The sequence below is a fragment of the Phyllostomus discolor genome, chromosome 7 (genome assembly GCF_004126475.2).
Source record: "Phyllostomus discolor isolate MPI-MPIP mPhyDis1 chromosome 7, mPhyDis1.pri.v3, whole genome shotgun sequence".
NCBI lineage: Eukaryota > Metazoa > Chordata > Mammalia > Chiroptera > Phyllostomidae > Phyllostomus > Phyllostomus discolor.
The window spans coordinates 26,372,638-26,397,806 of NC_040909.2; the positions used below are offsets into that span (position 1 = coordinate 26,372,638).

The 25,169-nt window shown below is 38.8% G+C and overlaps 1 protein-coding gene across 1 annotated transcript in view; it reads left to right on the forward strand.

Moving 5' to 3' along the window:
* TBC1D5 (TBC1 domain family member 5) overlaps positions 1-25,169 on the forward strand; it is a 482,939-nt gene that overhangs the window by 358,926 nt on the left and 98,844 nt on the right. The window contains exon 16 of the mRNA XM_028518682.2: positions 11,577-11,683. Within this exon, the coding sequence (XP_028374483.1) occupies positions 11,577-11,683 (107 nt within the window). The remainder of the gene's footprint in view (positions 1-11,576; positions 11,684-25,169) is intronic.

The window sequence follows — 25,169 nt, forward strand, 5'->3', positions numbered from 1 at the left end:
AATATGACATCAGAGAAATCTTGAGAACTAAAGTCAGCATGTCTTGGTGATTAATTATGATGGGTGAGGAAGAACAGGAAGTCTCAAAGGACCCCCATCTTGCAGAGTTGAGTGACTTGGTAATGTGTATAACTTGAATAGGAACTACAAGAATTGGCAGGTTTTAAGAATGGAAATGATTGAGTTTTGGCCATACCAAATTTGAGATATCTGCAAGAAAGAAGATTTGAAAAATACAGCTCAAGAAGTATCAAGGCTACAGATTTCATTTTGTGAGTGGTTGATAGGTATGTATTAGTTAGAACCGTAAGAGTGGACATGATCTCCTATGAGTAGTGTAACCATATATCCCAGTTTATTTGGGACAGTCTTCATTCACACCTGCTTTCCAAGAGTAGTGATTGTTAATACTACTGTCTTTCACTCTCAAAGGCACCCCATTAGGATCATGAGAATTACATGGTTAGCCTACCCTAGGTGGGTGCTTACAGAACAAGAACATGCGCAAAGGTGAACTCTGTGTTTAATATCACTGTTAAGTTAGTTTTCAGTGTTAACACCAGAGAAGGAAGAGCCAAGGAAGAGCCTGTATTGTAACCTCACAAAACATTGTTGTCTGAGCCACAGGAGGTGATGTGGGGGTCAGGAGTACAGAAGAAGAGTAAGATAAGGCTGGAAAAGTCCGTGCAGATTTGGTCCTGTGGAGAGACAGTTATCTGATACCTTTGCCTGTAAGATTTTAATCAGTACCACTAACGATAGTATTTATTTAATTCCATCTTACTCCTTATTGTGCATATCCATCCCATCTTCTCAGCTAGACTGAAAGATCCTTAGGACCAGAACCACCTGTTATAATTTTCCCCTATCCCTCAGAGCATCTGGAGTTTTTCATGTGCTCAGGTAGTAGTATTTGGGGTGATCTCAGACAGAAGGGTACTCTAGACACCTAGGGGGCGTGAATTTGGACATAGCTATTGCTGAGAGGAGAGGCGCCCAAAAGCTCTGAGAATACCAAGCAAATAATGATTTTTAATACCCTTTTCAGCATGGCCTTTTAAAAGAAAGCATTGTCTTTTTAAGTTAAATATCTAATATTTTTCACATCTTTTTTCATCAATTTAAATTTTTATTTCATTTTTGACTAGTATCCAAGAAAATCATTTTCTCTAATTTACAGTGTGACATACCTTTTCTTTGTCTTGTAAAGTATATTAATAGGTAAGACACTATATTCAAATCCATTTCATAGTAGATTTTTCTAACCAAAAAGGATCTCAGATGTGTATTGTTCTTAATTTACCGTCTCCCTGAACACTTCAGAAATAGACAAATTTCCTTCTTGACACTGCTACCCACTTCCTGCCTTGTTTTTCAGCCAGCGTAAACATGTTACAGACTGTAACTTTCCTCTGTCTTCTGTAGGGGTCCCTGCAGTCACTTTCTGGCCTGGCCTGGTATGGCAGTTGTGTCCTCTTTGTGGTTTAAAACAGTGTTCTTTTTTATTTCATTTCGCATCTGCACGGACTCTTCAGCCACTGCCTGTCTGCCAGTGTTTCCATCTGTCCTACCCCAGAAGTTCCGTTTCTCTCTTTTCTTGTTAAGAGCACATTCAACATCATACTGATGTCAAAATGCAGTTAAGTTCACTAAAGACCACCACTCTAGACCCAGGGACTAGAAACAAAGACTTAAATCACATGATAATGCGTCACAGTATTCATCAAAGCATGAACTGGTGGTCTGATTTTTGAAGGAGTGTTTCAGCCCTTCCCGACAGCCAGCTCTTGTCCCTCGTAGTTCTTAGTTAGTACTGACTGTCATTTTTATGACCATCTCAGGTATGGATGTTAATCTGCCCTTTGAGTTTCAAATAGCATTTATACTACTTTAAACTTCAGTGCAAAAATCATTTAAAATTTCACTAACATGGGCTGATAAAGCACATTGTCTTTTTCTGATGCTTAGATTTTTCTAAATAGACTTTATTTTTAGAGAATGTTTAGGTTCACAGCAAAAAGCAGAGTTCCCATACACCCCCACCCCCACGTACACACAGCCAGCCCATCGACACGCCTCACCATAGTGTTACATTCGTTGCAGTCAGTGAGCCCACCCTGACATCCAGAGTTTACACGATGGCTCACTCTTGGTGTTGGACGTTCTGTGGGTGTGGACAAATTTGTAATGACATGTGCCCGTCATTATAGTATCATACAGAGCAGCTTCCCTGTCCTAAAAGTCCTCTGTGCTTTCCGTTCATCCAACCCTTCCTCCCTCTCACCTATGACAAGCATTGATATTTTTATGGTCTCCATAGTTTTCCTTTTTCCAGAATTTCATATAGTTGAAACCATACAGTTAAATTCTTTAATTCAGTAATATGCACTTAAATTTTCTTCATGTCTTTCCATGGTTTTTTAGCTCATTTCTTTTTAGTGCTAAATAATATTCCATTGGATGTTTCACAGTTTATCCACTCACCTTCGAAAGGACATCTTGGTTGCTTCTAAGTTTTGGCAACTATGAATAAATCTGCTATAAATGTCAGTGTGCGGTTTTTTTGTGTGGATATAAGTTTTCATTTCAGTTGAGTAAATATCAAGGAGCACAATTGCTGGCTTACATGGTAAATGTCAGGGGCTCAGCTCAGCTGGGTGGGAGAGAGAGACAGCTGAGCTGCTAGGTGTCAGAGTAGCCAATCAAAGCAACAAGTCAAAAATGAAAGTGTTAAGCTTTTAGTCACTTACTGAAGTGGTATAAGGAAGAGTCAAAAACTGGAGAAAATGTCAATGCCCTCTATACATTTCACCCATGGAATATCACTCTGTTCAGGGGTCAAGTGGATCAGCACAGATGTGAGGTCATCTCACTGTTCGGGAAGCCCCGAATAAAAGACAGGCAGTTTTACAGACCCTGAGAGGGTGAGGGTGTCAGAGCAGGGTGCTAGGAGTGGAAAAGTACCAGATACTAAGTCAAATGAGAAAATTTTCCTTCTTCTATCCCCCTAAGGAGGTCTTGGCAGAGGTCATCCACCAAGTCCTCAGATAAAGAGATCTAGGAATCAACTCAGTAGGGCTAGGAATACAGATGTGTGAAAGATTGTGACCAGCTAAGTTAGCCTGAGGCCTCAATTGCAGCTCCTGTCAGAGACCACAGTGCACTGACTGTGTGCCGGCCAGTACAGGGAGGACAACTGTCCCCTGAAAGGCCTACCAAGTAAAACCTTTTGTATTAGTCAGGGTTCTCCAGAGAAATGAACCAACAGAATATATGCATGAGGAGATTTATTACAGGAATTGGCTACATGACTGTGGAAACCTAGAAGCCCTATAATAGGCCATCTGCAAACTGAAGAACCAGGAAAGCCAATGGTGTAATTCAATCTAAGTCCAGAGGCCTGAGAACCAGGATGCCTGTGGTATAAGTCCTAGAGTTCAATGGCCCAAGAACCAGGAGCTCCAATATCTAAGGCCAGGAGAAAGTGGATATCCCAGCTCAAGAAGAGAGAGAATTCACCCTTTCTTCCCCTTTTTATTCCATTTGGGCCCCTAACAGATTGGATGAAGCCCATTCACATGGGTGGGGGTGGGTCTCTTCACTTAGTCCATCGAATCAAATGTTGATCTCTTCCAGACACACTCAGAGACACACATCTACCTGAGCATCCTTTAGGCCTGTCAGGCTGACACATAGGAGACTATGGTTAGGCCTGAAAAGTCACCCATAACTGCCCAACTGCCTTTCATAAGGGCTCTGCCACTTTGCTTACCCCTGGCAATGAGTGAGAGTTCTTGTTGCTCCACATCCTCGACAGCACTCCATGGTGTCAGTGTTTTGGGTTTTAGGGCGTCACATTTTCTGTTTACCGTCTGTTTTTTACCTGAAAACAATTTTAATTTGCACGGCTATGGGAATAGAGATAGGAAAGGGAGAAATTCTATTCCACGTTCAAAATTAATAGTTGCTATCTCATTCTGGCCTTCTGTAAAGAAGAGGAAGTAGTCTTATCTCCTAATACCATAATCTTACCCCTTCATGTTTTTACACCCTTCTCACATTTTTCCAATGCCCTAGAAAGTAGTGCAATAGATGGATTCAGGAACCCTGGAACACCTTTAATGAGCAAAAGCCCACAAAATCACAAGCATCACTGGAATCTTACACAGGAATGCTCAAGATTCCATGTCCACCTGTTGCTGCCAAAAGAGAATGCAAATAGTCCTGCGGGTTGACTGGGGCTGTTCTGTCTGATGAAAGGGTACTCTCTGGCTTTCTGACTATTTACATGCCCAAGTTTATCCACCCAATTTCTTCCCCACATAGATTCTTCTTCCCCTTCAATTTGCCTGTCTAGGTGCTGAGTAGAAACATCATTAAAGAAGTGATTGAGGATATCAGATGTGAGATGCATTCATTACTGGCAATTGGCACCAGATGTTAGACCTCAGTTCTTGACTTTTGGCTAAGAAAGAATTCAGAGCCAAGACTCAAATACAAGCAAAAGTTTATTTAGAAAGTCACAGAGGTAGAAATGAGCAAGCCAGGCTGTATGAGCTCAGGAAATGAGTAACAGAGTCAAAAGAAAGTTCCCCTTGGAGCTTAGGAAAAAGAAAGCAAAGGTGAGCACCTTGGGGGAAGAAAGGGGAAGGAAAGGCATGAGTACACATGAGAGAGGAGAGAGAGAGAGAGAGCGAGAGGGAGCACGCATGTGAGAGTGCATGCACACATGAGCTGGGTTCTTTTATCTGGAGGGCTTTTATCTGAGGTCCCAGGAGGATCTCAATAGAATATTCATCAGCTTTCAAAGTGTGTCCTTTCAAGGTCATGTTCTCTCCTATTGGTCAGTGCCAGTGGAGGAGGTCATTAGTCCTTGCAGCTGGTCCTGATGTCAGCCATGGCATCACCCACCTGGTCTTGCTGCTTTGCTAGCCTGGAGCTAAAACATAGTTGAGGCCTAGATGTTATCTCTAGCTTGACCAAAACTCTGTCTCTGTGATCAGCAGACCCAAGGATTTGTCCTTATTTGATGCAGGTCAGAACTTCATTGTTCTTAGAGCTTAATACTTAAAGGGGTGGTCTTACAAGGCCATGTATAAGGCTCTTCTCAGGCCCCTTTGTTGCTTCTCTAAGGTGGTCTACTGCCTGACTAGCAACATGCCAGGTGAGGAAGTGTCAGGAAAGGGTCTGAACTTCACGGCCTGTGAAATGCTAGAGGAGGAAAGGTCACTCTTGGGGTGAGGTCCCGCCTTACAATTGTCTATTGCTAGGCACACTGGGGCTTTCCACCCTGGTGACCTTCAGTACCTGGTTTATCATTCCTACTCTGCTCATGTCTGTCTAACTGGCTGCCATATCACATTTACTTCCATTGCTCCCCAAACCCCATTCAAATAGCATAAACCTACAGACAGAAACATAGGAAGGAGACTATGGCAGTTTTGGAAGCAGGAAAATAGATGGATCTGTGATAACTGATTTAGCAGATCTAAGAAACCTAAATACAAGAGTGATCATGGAGAAAGCAAAAAATAACCCATAACATCCCTAAAAGTGTAGAAATTTGCAGTGCTAAGAACCTCTGGAAATTGCTGAGGGTCAGGGTGGGGGGAGAGTTAAGACTGAAAATGAGAACTGGTTGATAGTCTATTTAAGAAGCTGTTATACCCAGATCTGCAACTTTACCTCCAGGATTTATCCTCTGGAGATGGTAAAATGGAGTGTATCTTAACTAGGAACTCAAGGAGTTTTTCAGTGAATGTTGAAGAAACAGGTATTCTTCACCATCTCAAATAACAGAACGCTGAACTGAAGCCAGACTGTCTTCCTCCAGGAAGAAGTGGGAGTATCTTCATCAGCCTAAGGGAAAATGCCTAAAAATCCAGGCTCAAGAATTGCTCAAGAAATGACTTATGATAACCCCAGAGGTGACAAACCCATCCCTCTATGTGCATGCAGCAATCCTGAAGTTACCCTTGTACTGTACTGCCCCATTCTTAAATAGGAGCAGACAGCCAAAAAGCACTCAACACTTCAGGAAAGGGTGAAATGAAAGCAGATACCTAAACAAGCAACCAGGGTAAAAGTAACTGGGGGACACAAACTGTGCCGACAGGAGAAAACTTCTGAGAGAGCCAGGAAAATACATAAAGGAAAAAGTGTAATTGAAAATTGAAATATGATGAAAATAAGGTGGCTGAAATAGAAAATAGAAAAAGTGCCCCAGAAAGCACACATAAAACAGAGTTAGAAAAGAAAGAAAATTAGAGGATCAGGCTGGGAAATTCCATCTAGATGAGAGATCTTTAAAAGAGAGAGAGAAGAAATAACAAACACAAAATAATCATCAAAGAAATGATTAGAAAATTCTGGTTAAACAGAAAAACATGAATTTCTAAATTGAAAGGGCCCATTATGAAAATAGGCCCAAGGTACATTATCATGAATTTACAGAACATTAGTGGGGAAAGAGAAGAAAAGCAAATCACGTAAAGGACTAGGAATAGAATGGTTTGAGGCTTTTCATCTGGAAACCTGAAAATTCTGGAACAGTATTCCCAACATTTGAAGGAAAAGTTATTTCTGACCTGGAATTCTGTACCTAGTCAAACTACTAATTGCCAATAGAAAATCTTTGAAACAGAAGGTTTCAATAAATCCACGCCCTGTGCAGAAACTTTAGGAGGCTGTTGCTCCATGAGATGAGAGAACGAAGCAAGAAAGAATAATCTAGTTGCTCCAGGAAATAAGGGCACGACACTTGCAAGAAGTAAGAGACATCCCCAGAATGAGGGAGTAGACCAGAGGCTTCCAGGGAAATTCCCTGAAAAGAACAAACAAAACACGAAGTTGAAAAAATACCTAAAATTCAGGGAGGGAGAGACAGAGAATGCACGTGTGCTGTATGGGTTTCCGTGCCGAGGACAAGTTAAGTTTTGTTTTCTTGGGTGGGAAGCCAGTTGATAACATTTAAAATAAGAACTAATAACATTCACATGTTTTTCACAATATGGAAGATAAATGTATTTTTCATCAGCTAAAAGAAAGCAAATCCGTCTAGGGAGCGGGAAATGGGGGCAGAAGACAGCAAGTGCAAGTACGGTTTTATAACCAGACTTAAGGAATGATTTGACAAAAACAAATACATGCATAACTTTCATAAAAATAAAAACTCTGCTTAAAACTTTCACAAAGAAATAATTAAAAGTTGCTATATCCTTTGAGTAGCCTTATATAAATTAATTTTTTAAGTTCTTGTCTGATGTTGCTTTTCTGTTCCTTTGTCATAAGCACACACTCCCCAAACTTAATCACATAGGAAGACCTATCCAGTTTCCCAGCAGTTTCTGCCCATTGCACCCCTTTCCCATTCCTTACTTTCAGGTACTCTTCTCTCCTCTGCAGGGTTAGCAGGAACTCTGCCTCGCCCTCCGCCTCTTGTCCTCTTTCCCTCCCTCCCACCAATCACTCATGCCAGCGCCAGCCTTTCTGAAAGACAAATCTAATCACGTAACTTAGAATCTTTCAATGAATGCTAACAAAGACAGTAAAATCTAAACTCCATGTCCCCTATTTATAAGCAAAACTTCCACCCACTTTTTGCCTTCCATGTCTCTATTCCTTCTTAGCATCCCGGCCATAGGTGCCGCTCAGTGTCCGGCCCCCCTGTGCTTCCCCACGCTGTTGGCTGACACCCCACTGGCCTCGCAGTCTTCCAGTCTAGGAGTTGTCACAGCCCTTAGCACATGTCACTGTTATCAGCTCTGTCCTGTGTCGCAATTAGTTTTATGCTTCTCTTCCACTGGAACATGAAGAGAAAGTTGAGAATGGCGTCTTATTTCTTGTCATATCCTTGATACTTAACTCAGTGTATGGAACAAAATGGTTATTTAACAAGTGTTTGTTAGATGAGTGAATACACGAAGTATAACAAAAAAAAACAGATATTGTTAGAACTTCTTCCTTGAATATTTTCTATACTTCATACATTTTTACTGACAGACTGTAATTCTGATTACGGCATTAAAAATCACTAAGTTTAAAGAAATAAAATATGCCTACAGATTTATATTCTTATTAACTAATTAATAAATACATAAACTAACCTATGGTTTTCCCTCATTTGAATTTAAAATTAAGAGAAGCAAAATTTTGATTCAGGCTTGCAGTTTCTTTCCTAAATTTTATTACACACTAATTTTTTCAGGCTTTGTTTCAATGACACTTTTGAGATGTGGAAATAGAACTTGCGCCCGGACTCTGAGCATATGCCTACCATCATTGCATTAATGGTAATAACTTGCAATGAAGTCCTTGAAGGTTTTTGCACTGCATTGGCTCATTTATTCCTGTAATGTAGGGATTTTCAACCAGTGTGCTGAGGTAGGCACACCGGTGTGCTGCAAGAATTTTTGAAACATGCTATACCTACCTACTTAGTCAGGGGCACTGACCTCTTTTCCCTTAGATTGTCAGATAAAAAAATGACAACAGCCAACACAACAATAGCCATCTGGTGTGAATGAATCAAAATTATACTTATTTTTTTGTCTGATGGGTAAAAAATATATTTTTTGGTTTCTGCAGAACGTTAGTAATTAGTGTATGTGTGCCAGGAGAGGAAGAAGGTTGAAAATCACTTCCTTGATAGGTCATGAGATAGGGACTGCAGAGAAAACTTGCGCCTGCGCAGTCAAGTGGTTTGCTTCAAATTTCACAGCTAGTACCAGTGGCGCTGTGGACTTAACATGCTGTCATTCTGACTTGTCTATACCCTGTTCTGTCTCCAGGGCTTACACCCTGGTCACCAGTAATTCTGCACTTGATGCTTGCTTACTTACTGCCTTTCAATTGGTAACAATTTTGGCATACACCTTTGAGTGTTCAAAGGTGGAAATTCTTGAGTAAAGTCTTTTACTAGACAAAGAGTGTGCTACTCCAAATTTGAAATTGCCCTCTTTCCAAAAATTTAATTAAAAATTCTTACATTATTCTACCGAAAAGCTAATAGAGAAATGAGGACCAGCAAGGACAAAACTTTACCAGGGTCTTAAACACTGGATGAAAATCACTTTATATGGAGAAGGACATGAACTTGTCTTATACTTGGCTTTCTCCCAGACTGCAAAGAACAAAAGTTTTATTATTTTTATTTATGATTTACTCCCTACCATCACCAGGTTGGTCCATTTGAAGCCCATTTTGAATGTTGCCATTTTATAGCTGGGAAGTTAAACTAGTAAGGGTTTTTAAATAGTTGAAGACACTACACATCGTAACTGGACAGTTTTCCCTTCATGTAGTAAGCCCTCGGCAAATATGTTTCCAGAGCACACTGCGTGCATCGGATGCCCTGTGCATGCCTGGTTCTCTTGCAGGACACTTAACACAAATTGGCTTTGTTTTCAGTAAAGAGATACAATAAATTATGTGAAAGCCTTAATTTAAGGTTTTGTTGTTAGCTCATTATTTTTGTTTTATATTTAACCTGTGATTATTTGTTTTATTTGCTATTTATACCTAAATACAAGAATTTATGCCTGTTTCTAAATATTTACTATACCTGGCCTTATACACTAAGGGCTGTGTGATTTGGAGAAATGTCACAACTTTCCTAAGTATCAGTTTTCTCACCTGTAAAACAGGAGAATAATTGTACCCTTATAATAAGATTATCATAGAAACCTAATGAGATAATGCAGATAAAGTTCTTGGCTTAGGGCCTGGTCTCAGAAAGCTTTCAGTAATTCTTTGGCATCTTAGTAATGGGAGGAGTAGTAACTTCTTGTTGCACATCTGTCCTTCTGTAGTTACTTTTCCTTGGGGCAGGGACTGTGCTGTGTCCGTCTCTGCACCCCCTCCAAGCATAGGGCCTGCTGTGGATTAGGTACTCAACATGTAGTTATTGAATCGAGTGGGGTGGGCATATAGTTTTTTAAATGAGGAAGTTGTTTCCCAAATGACTACACTTAAGCTTAGAGAAGTTCTCTTTAACAGGTTTTTGAGTAGCTGCTATAAATCAGTCACATAGATTATGTCACTTAATCTTCAGGCAACTTTTGTGAAAGGTTCAAATGGTCTCTCAGGATTCCAACCCACACCTTCGTAACCCAAGCCCATAGCCATTGCAGAAATCTACAGGAATACTTCCCGGGTCTGTTACTAATATGTAATCACTATAGCATTTGGGAGAATAACTTCGTGAGTTATAAAATGAATTGATTATCTGCGTTTTACTTATTTGTTAGATCTCAAAGAAGGACTACAAGAAAATATTATACTGTTCTCGGTGTCCTAGCTTTTTGACTTCTAGAAAAAAAGGACAAGAAGCAACTGAATGTGAACATGACAAAATGTACAAATAAGATGAGGAGAGTCTGAACAGATATAGGAAGGGTAGGATAAGTGAGTACTTTACAAATGAAAGCAGATGTATGAAATTACAAGCTGTCAGATCAGCAACGGAAATGAAGATGATAAAGTGGTTCCTTACATAGATTATAATTATTCATTTTTCCCAGTCCTGTCTTCTTTCCCCATAATGTTCATGGGCAGAGGGAGGGGTGAGAAGCTATAGCAAGAAATGGTGTTTCCAACACAAGGGAGAAAAACACCTATGAATCGGTGGTATTTCTGACCACATGCAATTATTTATTTTGCAATTGGTGTTGTTTCTGTTGAATGACAGTTGTTTTCCCGTGGAATTTTTTTCAACTACTCTGATTAATAAAAAAGATTTGGTTTCAGCCACAGGAAGTTGTAACCATAAAGTTTCTTCACAATCAGTGATGTGTAGGCAGTCAGTGCGCTTACAAAACAAGCATCCTCAGTGGGCCCGACTGTGACAGCAGCAGCAGATGGATTGCCAAGAAATGAAGTAGTTTACATAGACCTGCCTGAAAGATGTGTTTAATAATTGTGCCCATAATTAGGTTGATTTGAAAAAGAATTAAATGACAGTCTAAGGCACACAGTTAGGCTCGTCTATGAAGATTTTGACATTTTTCCTCCAAGAAATGCTGCATAGATAGTTTCCTTCAATTTCTTATTACCTTTAGAAAAACAAATAATTGGAAGATACCACATTTTCTAAAATGGTGAATTATGTAATGTTTTATATATACAAAGGAATATGCAACATGTAAGCTATGAAGCATAATAATCAGGGTAAATATTATTTTATGAAAATTTTAAACTGATTTTTTGCCCATTCGTGAGATTTTTATAATTTCTAAACAGCAAAACTGGAGACATTTAAACACAGCCATATAAATGGCAGTAAACATGCATGCTTCTAAGCGTTTATTTATATTGCAAACGCACACACACACACATCTATGTCTGAGGCTTTCCCTTTCAGCACACCCTGAGGATAAGTGCTGGTATATTAGATTGCAGTTAACAGTACAGTGTGTTGATTCAAAGGCCATTTGGTAAAGATCCCTTCTCCCTATTTCCTTTTATCAAATCAATTGAGTTATCACTTCGATTTCTTTGAATCTCAGTTACATTTTTACTCAGAGAAGCAAACGTCTTTTAAAATATTGCTTCTAAATTATTTTTTTCCTCTTATTTAGTGATCTCTAGTAACTACCAGACCTGTCTCGGCCTTCTGATGCATTACCCACGCATTGGGGATGTCCACTCACTGATCCTCAAGGCTCTGTTCCTCCGAGATCCAAAGGTAAGCTTCCAAGTAGGAGATGCACGGTTTTAAGTTGGATGAAAAATTGGATTCTCTCTAGAGAATTCCTAATGTGGAATTTGTCTAATAGCAGAAAAATGGCCTAATGAAAGAATTTGCCTAGAGTTGTAGGCCAGAACTTATATACCTCATTGCTTAGCAACTCAGCGGGCAAATTAACTGGAGCACATGTCTCTTACCACCTAGAAGGTTGTCCTGCTCTCCTGCCTTCCTCATAATACAAGAAAGTAGATGAACAACCGCTTATCCTTATAACTACCTTTGTTATAACTGGAACTTCTCACAAGGCCAAGTTATCCAAGTAGAACCTCAGGGGCCGTGTGAAGAAGACCAAGATATCAGAGCTATAAAAAAGGACTAGTGCTGTAACAGTTTATGATACAATGAAATACTACAATATTCCATATTATAAATATGTGTTTCCTAATTTGTCGGTGAAGAAGAACCTAATAAAACAAAGATTTAAACAGATTATAATGCTGATGTCTCTAGTTGAACTTAAAGCAAGTCACCAAAATTTTCTTTACACTTCCGAGAAAAAGTGTGCTCTTTTACAACTAATGTTATATTTCTTGAAAATAAGAACATTTAATGATCTAAAAAAATGTGTGAATTCTTGATGCGTTTGAGCCAAACAAAAATATTGGATGAAATATAAGAGAGAAAGCTTCAAACACGAGTAGGAGAATGCCAGCCATTGGGTGGTAATCCCAGCCTTTGGCTCTTTGGCAGAACTCCCAACAGTCTTGTTGGCAGTTGTCAAACTGTCTTTGAGTCAGTCTGTCTGCAGATTCTATTGCCAAAGCTCTGTCTGATCAACTTGGGCCTCCATGTACAATACACATTTTGATTCAAAAGGATTTCTGCCCTTTCCTCGGTTGTTAACTTCCACATTTGAGTATATTCCCTATTTATTCTTGGATTGATTGAAAATAATTTATTTCCTTGTACTTCTATCCATTTTCTGCAGAAATACATTGTATATAATTTCTCTTAACAAAATTTTATTAAGTATTAGAAATATAGTCTGTTGTTTCTCTGATACATAAGATAGCTTTTTTGGGGAGGGGGTAAGGTTAAACCATCTGACTATGAAAATCAAGTCCCATATTTTATTTTATATATATATATGTTATATGTAAGTGGTATTTATTAAAAAAAAACAAAATTATGAAATATCTAGAAAAGAAATGAGGTTGCTGGCCAATGAGCTTTGGTCTGCAAACTTAGGCTAAATTCTGTCAACTCAGCATTAGGAATTCTTAGAGTGATGCAGAGAGGGGAAAATTGCAAAAATAACTATTTGAATTATCTACTTGCATGATTTGCATGGTTTAGTTGAAGGAAGAAATGAATATGTTATCTAAATCTATCAATTGTGGTAATTTTTCCCTAGCTAATTATGGTTGATCTTACTATGAATCATTCACTATTTTAATTGCAGAATTCTATGTACTAAATCTGTCAATGTTATTAGTGTAATCTGTGATTTTAATAGAGTACTTTTATCTCAATAATATAGTATATATAATATATGAATATTATGAAGCCAAGTCTATAAGCATTCAAAAATATATTTTCTGAGGTTTAAGAGAGAAAAATAATGGCATATCTAAAAAACAATAACCCCTACTTTTTTACATTCAGGATCTTACCAAGTGAAAACATGATTAAGATAATGGTCCAAAATACAGAACCTTAAACTGATATTTCTGAAACATAAGAAATTGCACAGGAGAAGGAAGTAGTTTAAAATGCTCATGAAAGCATGTTTAACTTGCTATTGAGAGCAAGTTCATGGATGATATCTATAGGAAAAATAAAGATGTATAGCATTAAGGGGCTTTCAGATAGCTAACTCAGTAAGGTGACAGTTTTAAGTTTATACATTGGCTGACCCCCTGGCATTATTCAGTAAAAGCCAGATGGTAACTAAGGTCACCTCATTGTAGATCTGTCACAGCATAGTGTTCTGCAAGGAGCCTGAGTGGGAACTGGAACGTTAGGTCAAATCTTGACGTTGCTACCACCTCTCCTTGTGATTTTGGAAAACTCATGCTTGCTGAGTCTTGGTCTTCTCTTTTGTGGTTGAAATTAAGTGTCTCTAATGACCCATCCAACCCAGAGTATCCTTTGTCCATCAAGAACTGACTTCTAATGATCTAACAGGATTTAGTCCAGTGCTACAAAGATACAAGAGCAAAATGCAACTTCATATATATATTATAGAAATGCACAAGTGATTATTTAGAGTTTAGAGTGTAGATAACGTCTATTATGAAGTCATAAAGGAGGCCACTTATGCTGAGGGGGAAAAGTAGGGGGAAAGGTGATACTAGTACCTCACCCGTATCCTCTAAAAATCCAAACACCAGAGTGCTTTGAATGCTTTATGTTACTAGCAACAGTGAAACAGTTAAAATATTTGAATCATCCCTGATTCAAGTAGATCCGAGTAAGTAGATAAACACACAAGTCTTATGAAGTAAGCTCGTAGAAAGATGAGGTCTCAGGCGTGTAAGTATACTTTTCATATCCCAGCTTCACATGACAGTCATGTTGAGTGCTGCTGGCAGGCTCAATAACAAAAATAAACGAACTCTGAGCTTCATTGTCAGTGTTCAGAAAAGCACTTTGCCCTATTGCTATCCCTAAATCCCAGTGGAGTTGCTGAGTTGAGAATAGACTTTGCAAGTAGAGCTTGAGACACTGAGCTGTAGTTGTTTTATATCAGACATGATGTAGGCCTTACTGTGAAAGATTTCTCATTTGAACAGACTGCAATAATGGGCCTGGAAACTGTAATAATAGGATCGTATTCCTTCACAGTTCCCAAGCACTTTGATGTGCTTAATTTGGTCCTCAAAACAAGCTCGGAGGTAGGCAAAGTAGGTTATCTTTCCCCATTGTGTAGTGCAGAGAAGTTAAGATTACACAGGTTTCCCAAGGCCAAAAAGCTGTAAGCTTCCAAGCTAGCCAGAGTGGCTCCATGGCCTTGTATCCACCCATCATCTCCTGAGATTCCTGGCATCCGTGCTCCCTGTTCCAGGATGCTGTTCTAAGGCTCATATAGGACCTGTTTTCCCTTTTGAGTCCCCACAGCACCTTGTATTTTAGCTCTTTGCTTACTGATTTTTTTCAATTGTTTCTCCTTAGGGTGCTGCCCATTTTTATTTTGTATTTAGCTTTGTGTTCTGCAATGCTTATGTTAAGAAAATAAGGACTGAATTGAATTCTGACTCAAATGCTAAGCCTCTTCCAATACACCATACTGATTCTACTCTAGTGTATCTCGTTCACCTGGCGTTTTTCTGGAACCCATATCCACATTTCCCAGAAGCTATAGCCAATTATATATTTGTCAGCTGCCATTTTTATCAATATGGTGAATTAACCCTACAACTTGAACTTAAAGTTCCTTAATTTACTATGTGTCAAAATTATTTGAAAACTGGTTACCACCTTCAAATATTATGGAACAAGGAAGACATAACAAAGAATGCAATTAACATACCTGACTTAGACTGTCAGGTTTTTTTGGAACTGCAAAGAACCTAGAGAGTCTAATCTAGCTCTTCCTTGTGTCGATGACTACATTGAGGATCAAGGTGAAGTTTAGAGGGGGAACCCCAAGAAAACCAAAATTTATTTATTAAAAAATTGTGTATTTATTCTCACATTTAAACTTCAGTCACCTTCAAAGTACTTTCCATTTGATGCAATACACCTATCGAGACATTTTTTCCCACTGTTCAAAATAGTGTTTGCACTCCTTGATTTTGATACTTTTTAGTGCTATTGCCATTTTTTGTTTCACTTCTTCCACATCAGCAAGATGTTTCCCTTTGGTGTCTTTTTTCATCTGGGAAACAAGAAAAAGTCTCTGGGGGTGAGATAAGGTGAATAGGGAGGGTGGGGAATGGGGTTCATGCCATTTTGGTCAAAATCTGCTCAACACTCAGTGTATTGTGGCCAGGTGTGCTCGTAAATCGCCCATCATGAAATGGGCAAACACATTGAAAGATTTAAAAACTTCTCTGAAGCCAAACACAGCCTGTCACAACAATGCCAACTGGTACAGTGACACAGATGGGTTCTTAGAACACTTTCCTAGCAGAAGAAGCCTGTACTATGAGGATTCCCACCCCCAGAAGATGACAGTTTTGGGGGGTCTCCCACTCATATTCAAGATCGCATTGCTCATCAATAGTAGAGTCATCAATTGAACCCAGGTCTTCTGACCACGTTTCCACACTGGAACTATAGTTTCATTAGTTTTAAAAACAGTGAAATCTTACTTACTGCTATTTACTCACCCAAATTCTTCATTTGTACTAGACATATATTTACATCTATAATAAATGAAACTGCCATGTATGTGTGGCCCAAGAATTATTTGAGTTTGTTTAAATATATGCTCCATGTAGAAACTGAATGTCAAATATGTTTGTAGCATTCTACGTCCTGTTCACCATAAATAGGGTCTCTATACTTAGAGACCACAGTCCTAATTCTCCTTTCCTTATCATATTAGAGCCACTGAGCAGATTTCCAGAAACAATCCACTGAATAAGTAGAGAGAGAGAAGGAGGACAGTCGGAAAAATATGAAGTGATTAAAAAACATTGTTCTAACTAGTTGTTCAAATTCAAAAAAATTTTAAAACCCAATTAGAAACAAAAGTCATAGAAAATGTGAACATATTGTGTTCCTTAAATAACCAGATGTTCTCTCCTTCCTGAAGGCAGTAAGGGCTAGGAATAAAAGGTTTAAAACCATTGTTTTAAGTTAACTGTGAATTTTGAAAATCTGTTTTTACCCTTTAGCAAATAAAATTCTAATACGGAAACATAAGCAAAGTAATTTTCATTTTTTGGTTCTCTCTTATTTGTGTTATGTGTTGAAGTGTTAACCTTATCACAAAGACTTATTACAAATGAAGTACAGTACTCAGATTAACATTTTAGATTATGCAGTAAGAATTTGACAGATACCGTTTGTTTTGAAGACTAGAATATTCCCCAGAAATATTTCTGGTAAGGTTGCAAACAATCCTTTTAGCAGTGAGTGTTATTGTTTATGGAAGAAAATGGCTAGAAATAAGATGATTTAATTTCACAGTCATTCTTATACACCGAACCGCACCATAAAAATAGAGTGTACAATGTTCTTATGCTTGGCCAATTCTGATTTGGCTTTTGTTTGGATTTATATTAAATGTTGCCTTTCTAAAGTATAGAAAATCTGAATATTTAGATTTCAGATTTTAGGCAGGTAATAAATAGATTTTTACTCTTTCAATTCCCCAAAATACCCACTGTTAATGCAACTTTTTTAAAGAGGGAGAGGGAAAGGGGGCTTTTGTAATAATGGCAACAATAAAAATAGAGCAAAAATGCTTATAACGATGAAAATAAAGAGATATTTTTTTAAAAGAGTACAGTGTCTTCAGTAAAACGTCATACACCAGGAGTGAAAAGTGGCGAGTGGATCGAAGCCTGCCACCAGTCAGATGGTGGTAGAGAAAAAGCCCCATTCCAGTAGTGCCGTTGTCATTGTTTTCTTCTCTGAAGAAAAATTTAGTTTTTAGTGAAAAACTAAAAACCACGCGTACTGACTCTTTAAGAAGAATGCACAGTATTCTTTACGTTCATTGTGTTCCCATTAGAGGTTCTATGCAAATTTTCTAGTGTGTTTCTAGTCTGATTTTCTGTTACAGAAAGAATGTGTTACTTTTGTCTTCTCCATACTTTTTTTCCCCTAAAAAGCTGGAACCTTTCTCTGAAAACTGTGATTCTTTGAGAATTGTTTGTTTTTGTGTTTTCTTTGTTAGTGACAGGAAGAAAAAAAGGTGTTTTTTTTCCATTGTGTCTGAGGTACATGACTGTATGTCATTCTTTTTATCATTAGATCACAGTCAACTTGATGTTTATTATATACTTAATATTTTGTTGTTAATGACTAATCATGTGTATTTTCACAAGCAGTACATATAGACTTTTTGACATATAGCATTAAAGAAACCTTAAGTTCATCTTCAAAGTAAATGGTGGCTATCAAAAGTCTATTAAGGAGAAATCTAAAAATCTTTATTAAACAGATATTTGAAATGTATTGTCTATTATGTTCAGACATTTCATAAAGTAGAATTGTATATTTCTCAAAACTTGTTAAGGGCTTCATAGGGGAACAATTTTCAGTTAGTTTTATAAGAGTATTTGGAATTCATTAAGTTATTCAACAAATTCGTATTGTTTATCTGTAGTGCACCTGGCACTGTTTAGATGCTGGCGATATAACGGTGCACAACAAAAAAAAAATATGGCCCTTATCATCCTAATTAACAAGTAAGTAAACAACAGAGCACTCTATCCTGTGCTCTAAAGGATACAAGGAAGGTAACATCATTAAAATAATAAGACGAAGAAGAATCTGGGCTGGGAGAAAACCCTATTTACATAGACGGGTCAAAAGGCCCTCTCTGAGGAAGTCCCATTTCTGGTGAGAAATCATACAGGAGAAGCACCCAGCCAGGCAAAGACTTGGGCGAGGTTCCCCTCCAGGCAGGGGAGCCGCAGACACAAAGACTCAGAGGTAGGAAAGACTGTTGGTGGAGCTGAGAGACAGCTATGACTGGATGAGGAACTGGAGGGACCTGCCTGAAAGAAAATGGATGAGCCAAAGAAGGCTTGTTATTCCTTTGTCCTTCGTATGTAATCTTACATGCCGATATAAAGTAAAATTACTTTAATATTAATATAATATAATATTATAATATTAATATAATATAATATAATAATATAATATAAAATTAATATAAAATTTTCAAGTCACATTTTGAAACTCCAGAAAGGTTGCTGGGTTCGTGGTGAGCCTCCCTGATGATTAAGGCATCCACTTTCTGTAAACTGCCCTTGCTCTCACCCAGATGTTCCAAGAATTCTTAAGTGAGGTCCTCGCTAGGGAAAGCACACCCACTCATTCAGACCTCCAGGCTGTCGCATGGGTCTGCCTCCAGACTACTGTTGGATTTAAGAAGGCTGTGGCCAGGACTCTGAACTCTTTTAATCATGCATATATTACTTTTCTCTTTTAAAAAATAGTCTTGGCTGGTGTCTGTAGACCCCCAGTCTCAGTTGTGCTTGTATTCGTGTGGTGTTGTGCCCCACTATGTAGTCACAGGGGAGCTAGAGCAGTGCTTCTCACCTAACCAAGTGAGAGCGCGACTAGGCCGGGGACTAGATCTCCATCAGCACTAACCCGGCGGTGGCCATGCGAGGGAACCCCAAAATCCAGGTGCTGCCTTCCTCACAGCCTGCCGTGCTTATTGGACCAGTCACTCCTTTGCTATAACTGTAGCATGAAGAAGCTGGACCACATAATCTCAGTGGACTCTTCCAGATTTTAGCAAGATTCAATTCAGCGGATACTTTTTTTTTTTTTACTAACTAGTGTGTGCTGAGCTTGAGAGTTAGTTGGTCCAGGAAACCGTCCCTTATAGATGCAAACAGCTAACTGATAAGGTAAAATGAGTGAGAGTAGTACAGAGGGAAGAGCTGATTTGGACTTGGATGATCAGGAAGGCTTCCATCGGGAAGAGGCATTCCAACTGAGCTTGGAAGAATGGTCCTGGAAGACGTTACTCCATCTTAGGAAAACAGCCTAATCCAAGCCCCTGTCAGTTGCTGAAGTGAGTGGTCAGGCTGGGCCTGGCAGCTCTCTCCTTAGAGTCACTCAGTGACCCCTCAGGGACATAAAGTGCCCCCTCTCAATATCTCGTGTATTAGCAGACACTAGTTTTTAAAGGTCCATCAAATGTGTAGGGAGTCTTTATTTCATAAAACGTTATTTGGCATTAATCTGTATGATGTTCCAACTTGTGTGTTATTATTCAGTATAAATAAATGAAGTGAAATTTGAGTGAAAAGTAAATGTGGAAAGGACTTGGTCCCGATGATTTTTACTAGATGTATCAACTATAAATAGTTACTTGTTAACAATACCGGAGGGGGGGGCAAAAATATGTTTACAGTTGTGAGCATGTGAAACATAGAGCTTATTCTTGCATTATTATTTATTGTATTATTTTCCATACAAATAACTGTATACTTACTTCTGCCCAACCCTGTATTTGCTCAAAATAAGCATGTCACCATTTAGACCTTTAAAGTCACCATTGGGAAGGTTAGTCATTTTTATTTTGGGTGGCTGAAGAGAGCTGTGAAACGTGGCAGAGATTGCTCCGCGTGTGTGAGGAAAGGGCTTACTGATTGTCAGCCAATTACAGTGACGACATGTTTTTCCTCAGGTTAACTAAAGAAGAAACTAGAATCCAAGATTAATTCTGTTCTAGGTAACAATAGACAGAACAAAACCTACAAACCAATCCCCTGCTTTTTACTTGATATCTTATAAGTAAGAGAGATCTAGGCTTTGAGGGAGGAATATTTACTTTAAATAGATTACTTAAGCTTATAATGCTATTAGTCGTGTGTGTGTGTGTGTGTGTGTGTGTGTGTGTGTGTGTGGCTCTGTGAGGCTCCAAATGTAAAAGTATGAAAGTATCACAGCACGTCACTGGGAAATGTTTGTGACATGTCCCTGAGGTCAAGAAAATGAAGTCACCACCCTATTTCACACTGACTTGCTGTTTTGCCCTCAGAGAAATCATTTCACATTTTACTGCCTTAGGCCCAGGCTCATTAACTGTTTTCTTTAAAAGGGATAGGTGGCTAGTAAGGTCTTCGTTAGCCTATAATCTCTCAAAGTAATTTGTAGCTCTAAGTGCTCTGAGAACCTAGCTAATCACTCTTCTTCTTTATCATATGTGAGGTAGCTTATTCAAAAGAAGAAACACGGCTGTCTTCATACTGTCACAGAAATTGAAAGTTATAAATCACAAATTATTACAAAAAGATTATAAACTTACAACTGACAAAAGAGAAGAAAGCATAATTCTTTTTCATGTAAGCAGTTATGTCCACAATAAATATTTTAATTGTCTCTTAAGTACATTAGCTCAGTAAATATAGTATTGCTAATTAAAATATTAAATACATTGACTTTATAGGTATAAAAATCAATGTATTCAAGTAGCAAACTGCTTAACTGTTTTCTTTAAGTACTTTAGACAGGAAGTTATATATGTTCCCAAAAATACAAAAACAAAACAAAACCACAGAATGTTTACACTTCACCCATTGCAAGCACTTGCATGATTGCCACATTGGGAACCCTAAGTCGGGTTCCCTCCTGTGAGAGAGTGGCTGGGCCCCGCAGGTGAACCTAGAGCCGCCCCCACGCAGGCAAGGCTGGCAGCTCCTCCAGGCAGAGGCCCGCCTGGCTCTGTGAACGGGCTTTCATTCCAGCATTTGACGTGTAGGGTCCTCAGATGCTACTTGGGACATTTCTCAAGTGCCTTCACATGATTTGAAATAGTTCTTTATTTGCTTGGTTGCTTTTCCTGGCTTTGAAGAGGAACTTTTCATTTCTCCACATTATTCCTTTTTCCAAAATGCTGTTTTTACTCATTCAGCTAAAATTTACTGAGCTCCTGCCATGTATCAATAGCATTTAAAATTTCTCAGAAGTCTTGGTTACAACCTGTAAAGGAGGATGAACAGGATTGGTGGCAAGTGAAAGGAATATCCACTTGGCTAATTCTCTCACCTCCTTTAAATCTCCTGTTAGAGCTAGAATTAGTGAGGCCTACCCCGATCCCCTGCAGACTGCCCTGTCCCCCCTACTTCCTGCTCCCCAGAATTCCTGACCCCTTACTCTGCTCTATTTTCTTCCATAGCAATTTTCACCTGCTATCATAGTTGGTAATTTACTTATGTATGTTATTTTTTATTTTCTGTCTTCCCCTGACAGTATATCAACTCTATGAAGGCATTGCTTTTATTTTTTCTAATTATAGTTGACATTCAATATTATTTTATATTAGTTTCAGGTATATACAGCGTAACGGGTTAGACATTTAATTTAAGAGGTCCTGGTGAAGAAGGCAGTGCTTTCAGTATGTTTTCTATTACCCAAATACCTACAATAATGCAAGATGGAATGAATGAATGAATGAATGAATGAACAAATGAACGAATGAAGAGTGACTAATTACCCCAACCAAACCCTCAGTTTTTCTGCCAGAGGAGAAATTAAGCTGTAAATTACAATTTAGTTCAGCAAGTGTGTATTGCCTCCTGTGCCAGGTACTAGGGTGTAATGAGTTAGGGAGACACGGTTCCCTCTTCACCGTGCTTGCAGCGTAATGCAGTAGAGAAAGCTGGGGTGTGCCAAAGAAGCACCTAGGGGAGCGCGAGACAAATACAGACTCCCAGACATCCTAAGGTAAATAGTTCTGTGATGGGGTCCAGAAATCTGTATTTGTACCTATTCTGAAAACAGATGGGCCATGGACAACATATTAAAAAGCAGACACTAGGCTGAGAAAAAAAGCACCGCACAAACGGGAGGGTGAACACGTAAGAACAGAAGCCTGGCTCTAAACTGGTGGTTTGCAAAATGGAACATGTGTATATTCAGTGACCACACAGAGATAATGCAGTCGAGTACTGGGAGAAAATAATGAAAGTCCTGGTTACATTTTTTTCTCCAAAAAAATTTAAGGAAAACAGCTTTACTTTTTCATGTGCAGATTACCACTGGTGCCTTCACGTGGCCCATGTGTCACGTATCACCTCCCAGGTCTCCCGAGGCAGGAGGAGACCTCCCCTACAAAGGCATGGACGGCAGCCCTGTGCTTCCACCACCCTTGTGCCTCATTGCCATTTCCATATGCACAGTTATTTGGATTTATGGGTTATATTGTCCTAAATGATGGCACGTTTACCATACGGAAGATGTCGGGGGCTGTGAACATCTCTTGTGGGCCCTCTAGGTATCTTCTGCTAATGTACTTAAGAGTTGCTGAATATAATTTCTTTTTGAAAAAAATAAACATACTTCAAATTTGCTTACCTCTTGTTTGGGATGACAAGTATCTGTCAGTAATATGGTACCAAACAAATGTTTTTGAAAAAAAATAAGCACTTAATTTGTTTCTTCAAGGTAATGGTAACATTTTAATAATGAGAGAAAATACGAGCTTTTTGCAAGAAATTCATGCTATGGAAAGAACATTTTTAAATTGAATATTTGGAAATGTTTCATCCATTTGTGATGTTCTTGCCAAAGACGATTTAAGTGTATCACTTATTTAAAACTCTCAAAGTACACTAAAAAATTATGGAAACAGAATTTTCTAACTGGGTTACTAATCTTCCAAATGAAGAGATAAAATCAGGTTTGAATCCATTTTTAAAATATAGAAATGTAACATCTTCCAATTAAATTTTAAGAAGAGTTATATGATGGTTAATTTATGTGTCAACTAACTGAGCTAAGGGATGCCAGATAGCTGGTAAACATTATTTCTGAGTGTGTCTGTGAGGCTGTTTCCATAAGAGATTGGCATTTGAATCAGTAGAGTAAGTAGAAAGGATTGTCGCTCACTAATGTGAGTGGGCATCATCTAATCCCTTGAAGGTCTGAGTAGAGCAGGAAGGCAGAGGTAGGGCACACGCTGTGTCTTCTGGAATGTCCACCTTCTCTCACCTGTGGACACCTGAACTCAGAGTTCCTGAGCCTTCCGATTCCAGGGCATATGCCAGCATGTGCCCCAGTCGTCCCAGCCCACCCGCCATCCTCACTTCACCACCCCCCCAGTGCCCCTTTTCCCTCAGGCCTTGGAACTTGGACTGGTTGTACCTTCAGCTTTCCTGGTGCTCTAGCTTATGGGTTGCATATTTTCAGTATATCTCCACTTCTGGAATCACACTGGCCAATGTTCATAATAAATCTCTTACCCATACATATCCTTTTGGCTCTGTGTGTCTGGGGAGCCCTGACGGATACAAGCTGATTTACATTACAGAAGATAGAAATTTAATTAGCCAGATTTAACAAATACGTTGGCATAGCTGGTAGATTGCAAAATGAATACCATGCTTTAGCAAGGACATTCCTCCATTCAAACCTATGTCTCTTTGCAACCTAGCTTTTTCTGAAATTTATTAACAAAAACTGACTATTTCAAAGCATTTAACCAAGGTTTTTCAAAAAGTAAAGAGGCACATTCAATCACATTACTACTGCTAACCATATATTTAGGAAGCACACAAATACTATTACAATTAAATTATAAAAATTAATTTAAATATAGCTTACTTCATCTCTATCTCATTCAGATATTTTATTGCGCATATATTTTCTAGTGTACATAATGGATTAGTAGTATGTGCATATGATTTGTAAATATATAAATATATGCATATTGAGGGTACAAACTGTCTGATTTTGACTATAAGCAAAGGAATAATCAAAGTTAAAGGATCCCTACTCTAGACCAGTGGATCCTAAAAACTGATCTACTTGGTTTCTAATCTTAGCGAGGATAAGAGTCTTGAGGCTGGCTCCCAGCACACACAGAACTCTGGAGCCTCCCCAGACACAGCTGTAAGCAAGGGCAGCTTGGGAAGACACAGGCCTTACCCTTGTCCTATGAATGATGGAGTCCTGGTGGTGCTTCAATAGCTTCTGGACCTTTGAATTTTACTGAGAACTATACCTATTCCATCCCAGCCCTCTTGCTTTGTTCTTATAACTTAGACTTATTATGCACATTTTCTAGATGGCACTGTTGATTTAAAAGTAAGTCCTTTTAAACATTCTGTTAGAGGAATATTATGCATTTTGTAATTTCTCTTAAGGTGGTTGAATCTCTAGAGATTCTGTCATTATATAGGGTCTTTTCCCCCTGAGGCCTGAAGAGGGCAAGGTGGAATACCCAAAGTCATCCAGGATTCAGTGGCATAGCCAAGACCTGTCCCCCAGACTCCTGTTTCCAACCTGGAGGCATCTGTCATCTTCCTTCTCCTTGGCCTTGCTCTGCTTGCAGACCCCCAGTGTAGAACTTTCTAACTAGTCCCGCACTCACCACTGCCCCCATTTCCTGAGTGGCCACGGGAAAATTAAGACAGACTCTTTCATCTTGTGCAATAAATACAGAACCATGCATTTCAACTCGATTACCCTTCCAAGGATAGTTTACTTCTGATTTTTTCACTTATTCATGGTCTGAATATTGACTTTGAAAATTGGTCTGTTGTTAGTTTGAGAAGGCTGACCCCTCAGGTTCCCATAGTGTTAGACCCAGTGAAATTGATGGGGGAAACACATAAAAATAATAATTTCTATTCTATAGTGAAATTGATCTTTGAGTTTCTTCCTTATATAGTCTCTCTTTTTGTTTATACAAGGACTGTCCAGAAAGTACCCAGCCATGTACTATGAGAAATAGAGACATTTATTGAAGAAGATACAAGAAACATTGTACATAGGACAATGACATCTCGATCCCCTTCGAAATAGGCACCTTGGGATGTCACACAGTTCTCCCAGTTGCCGT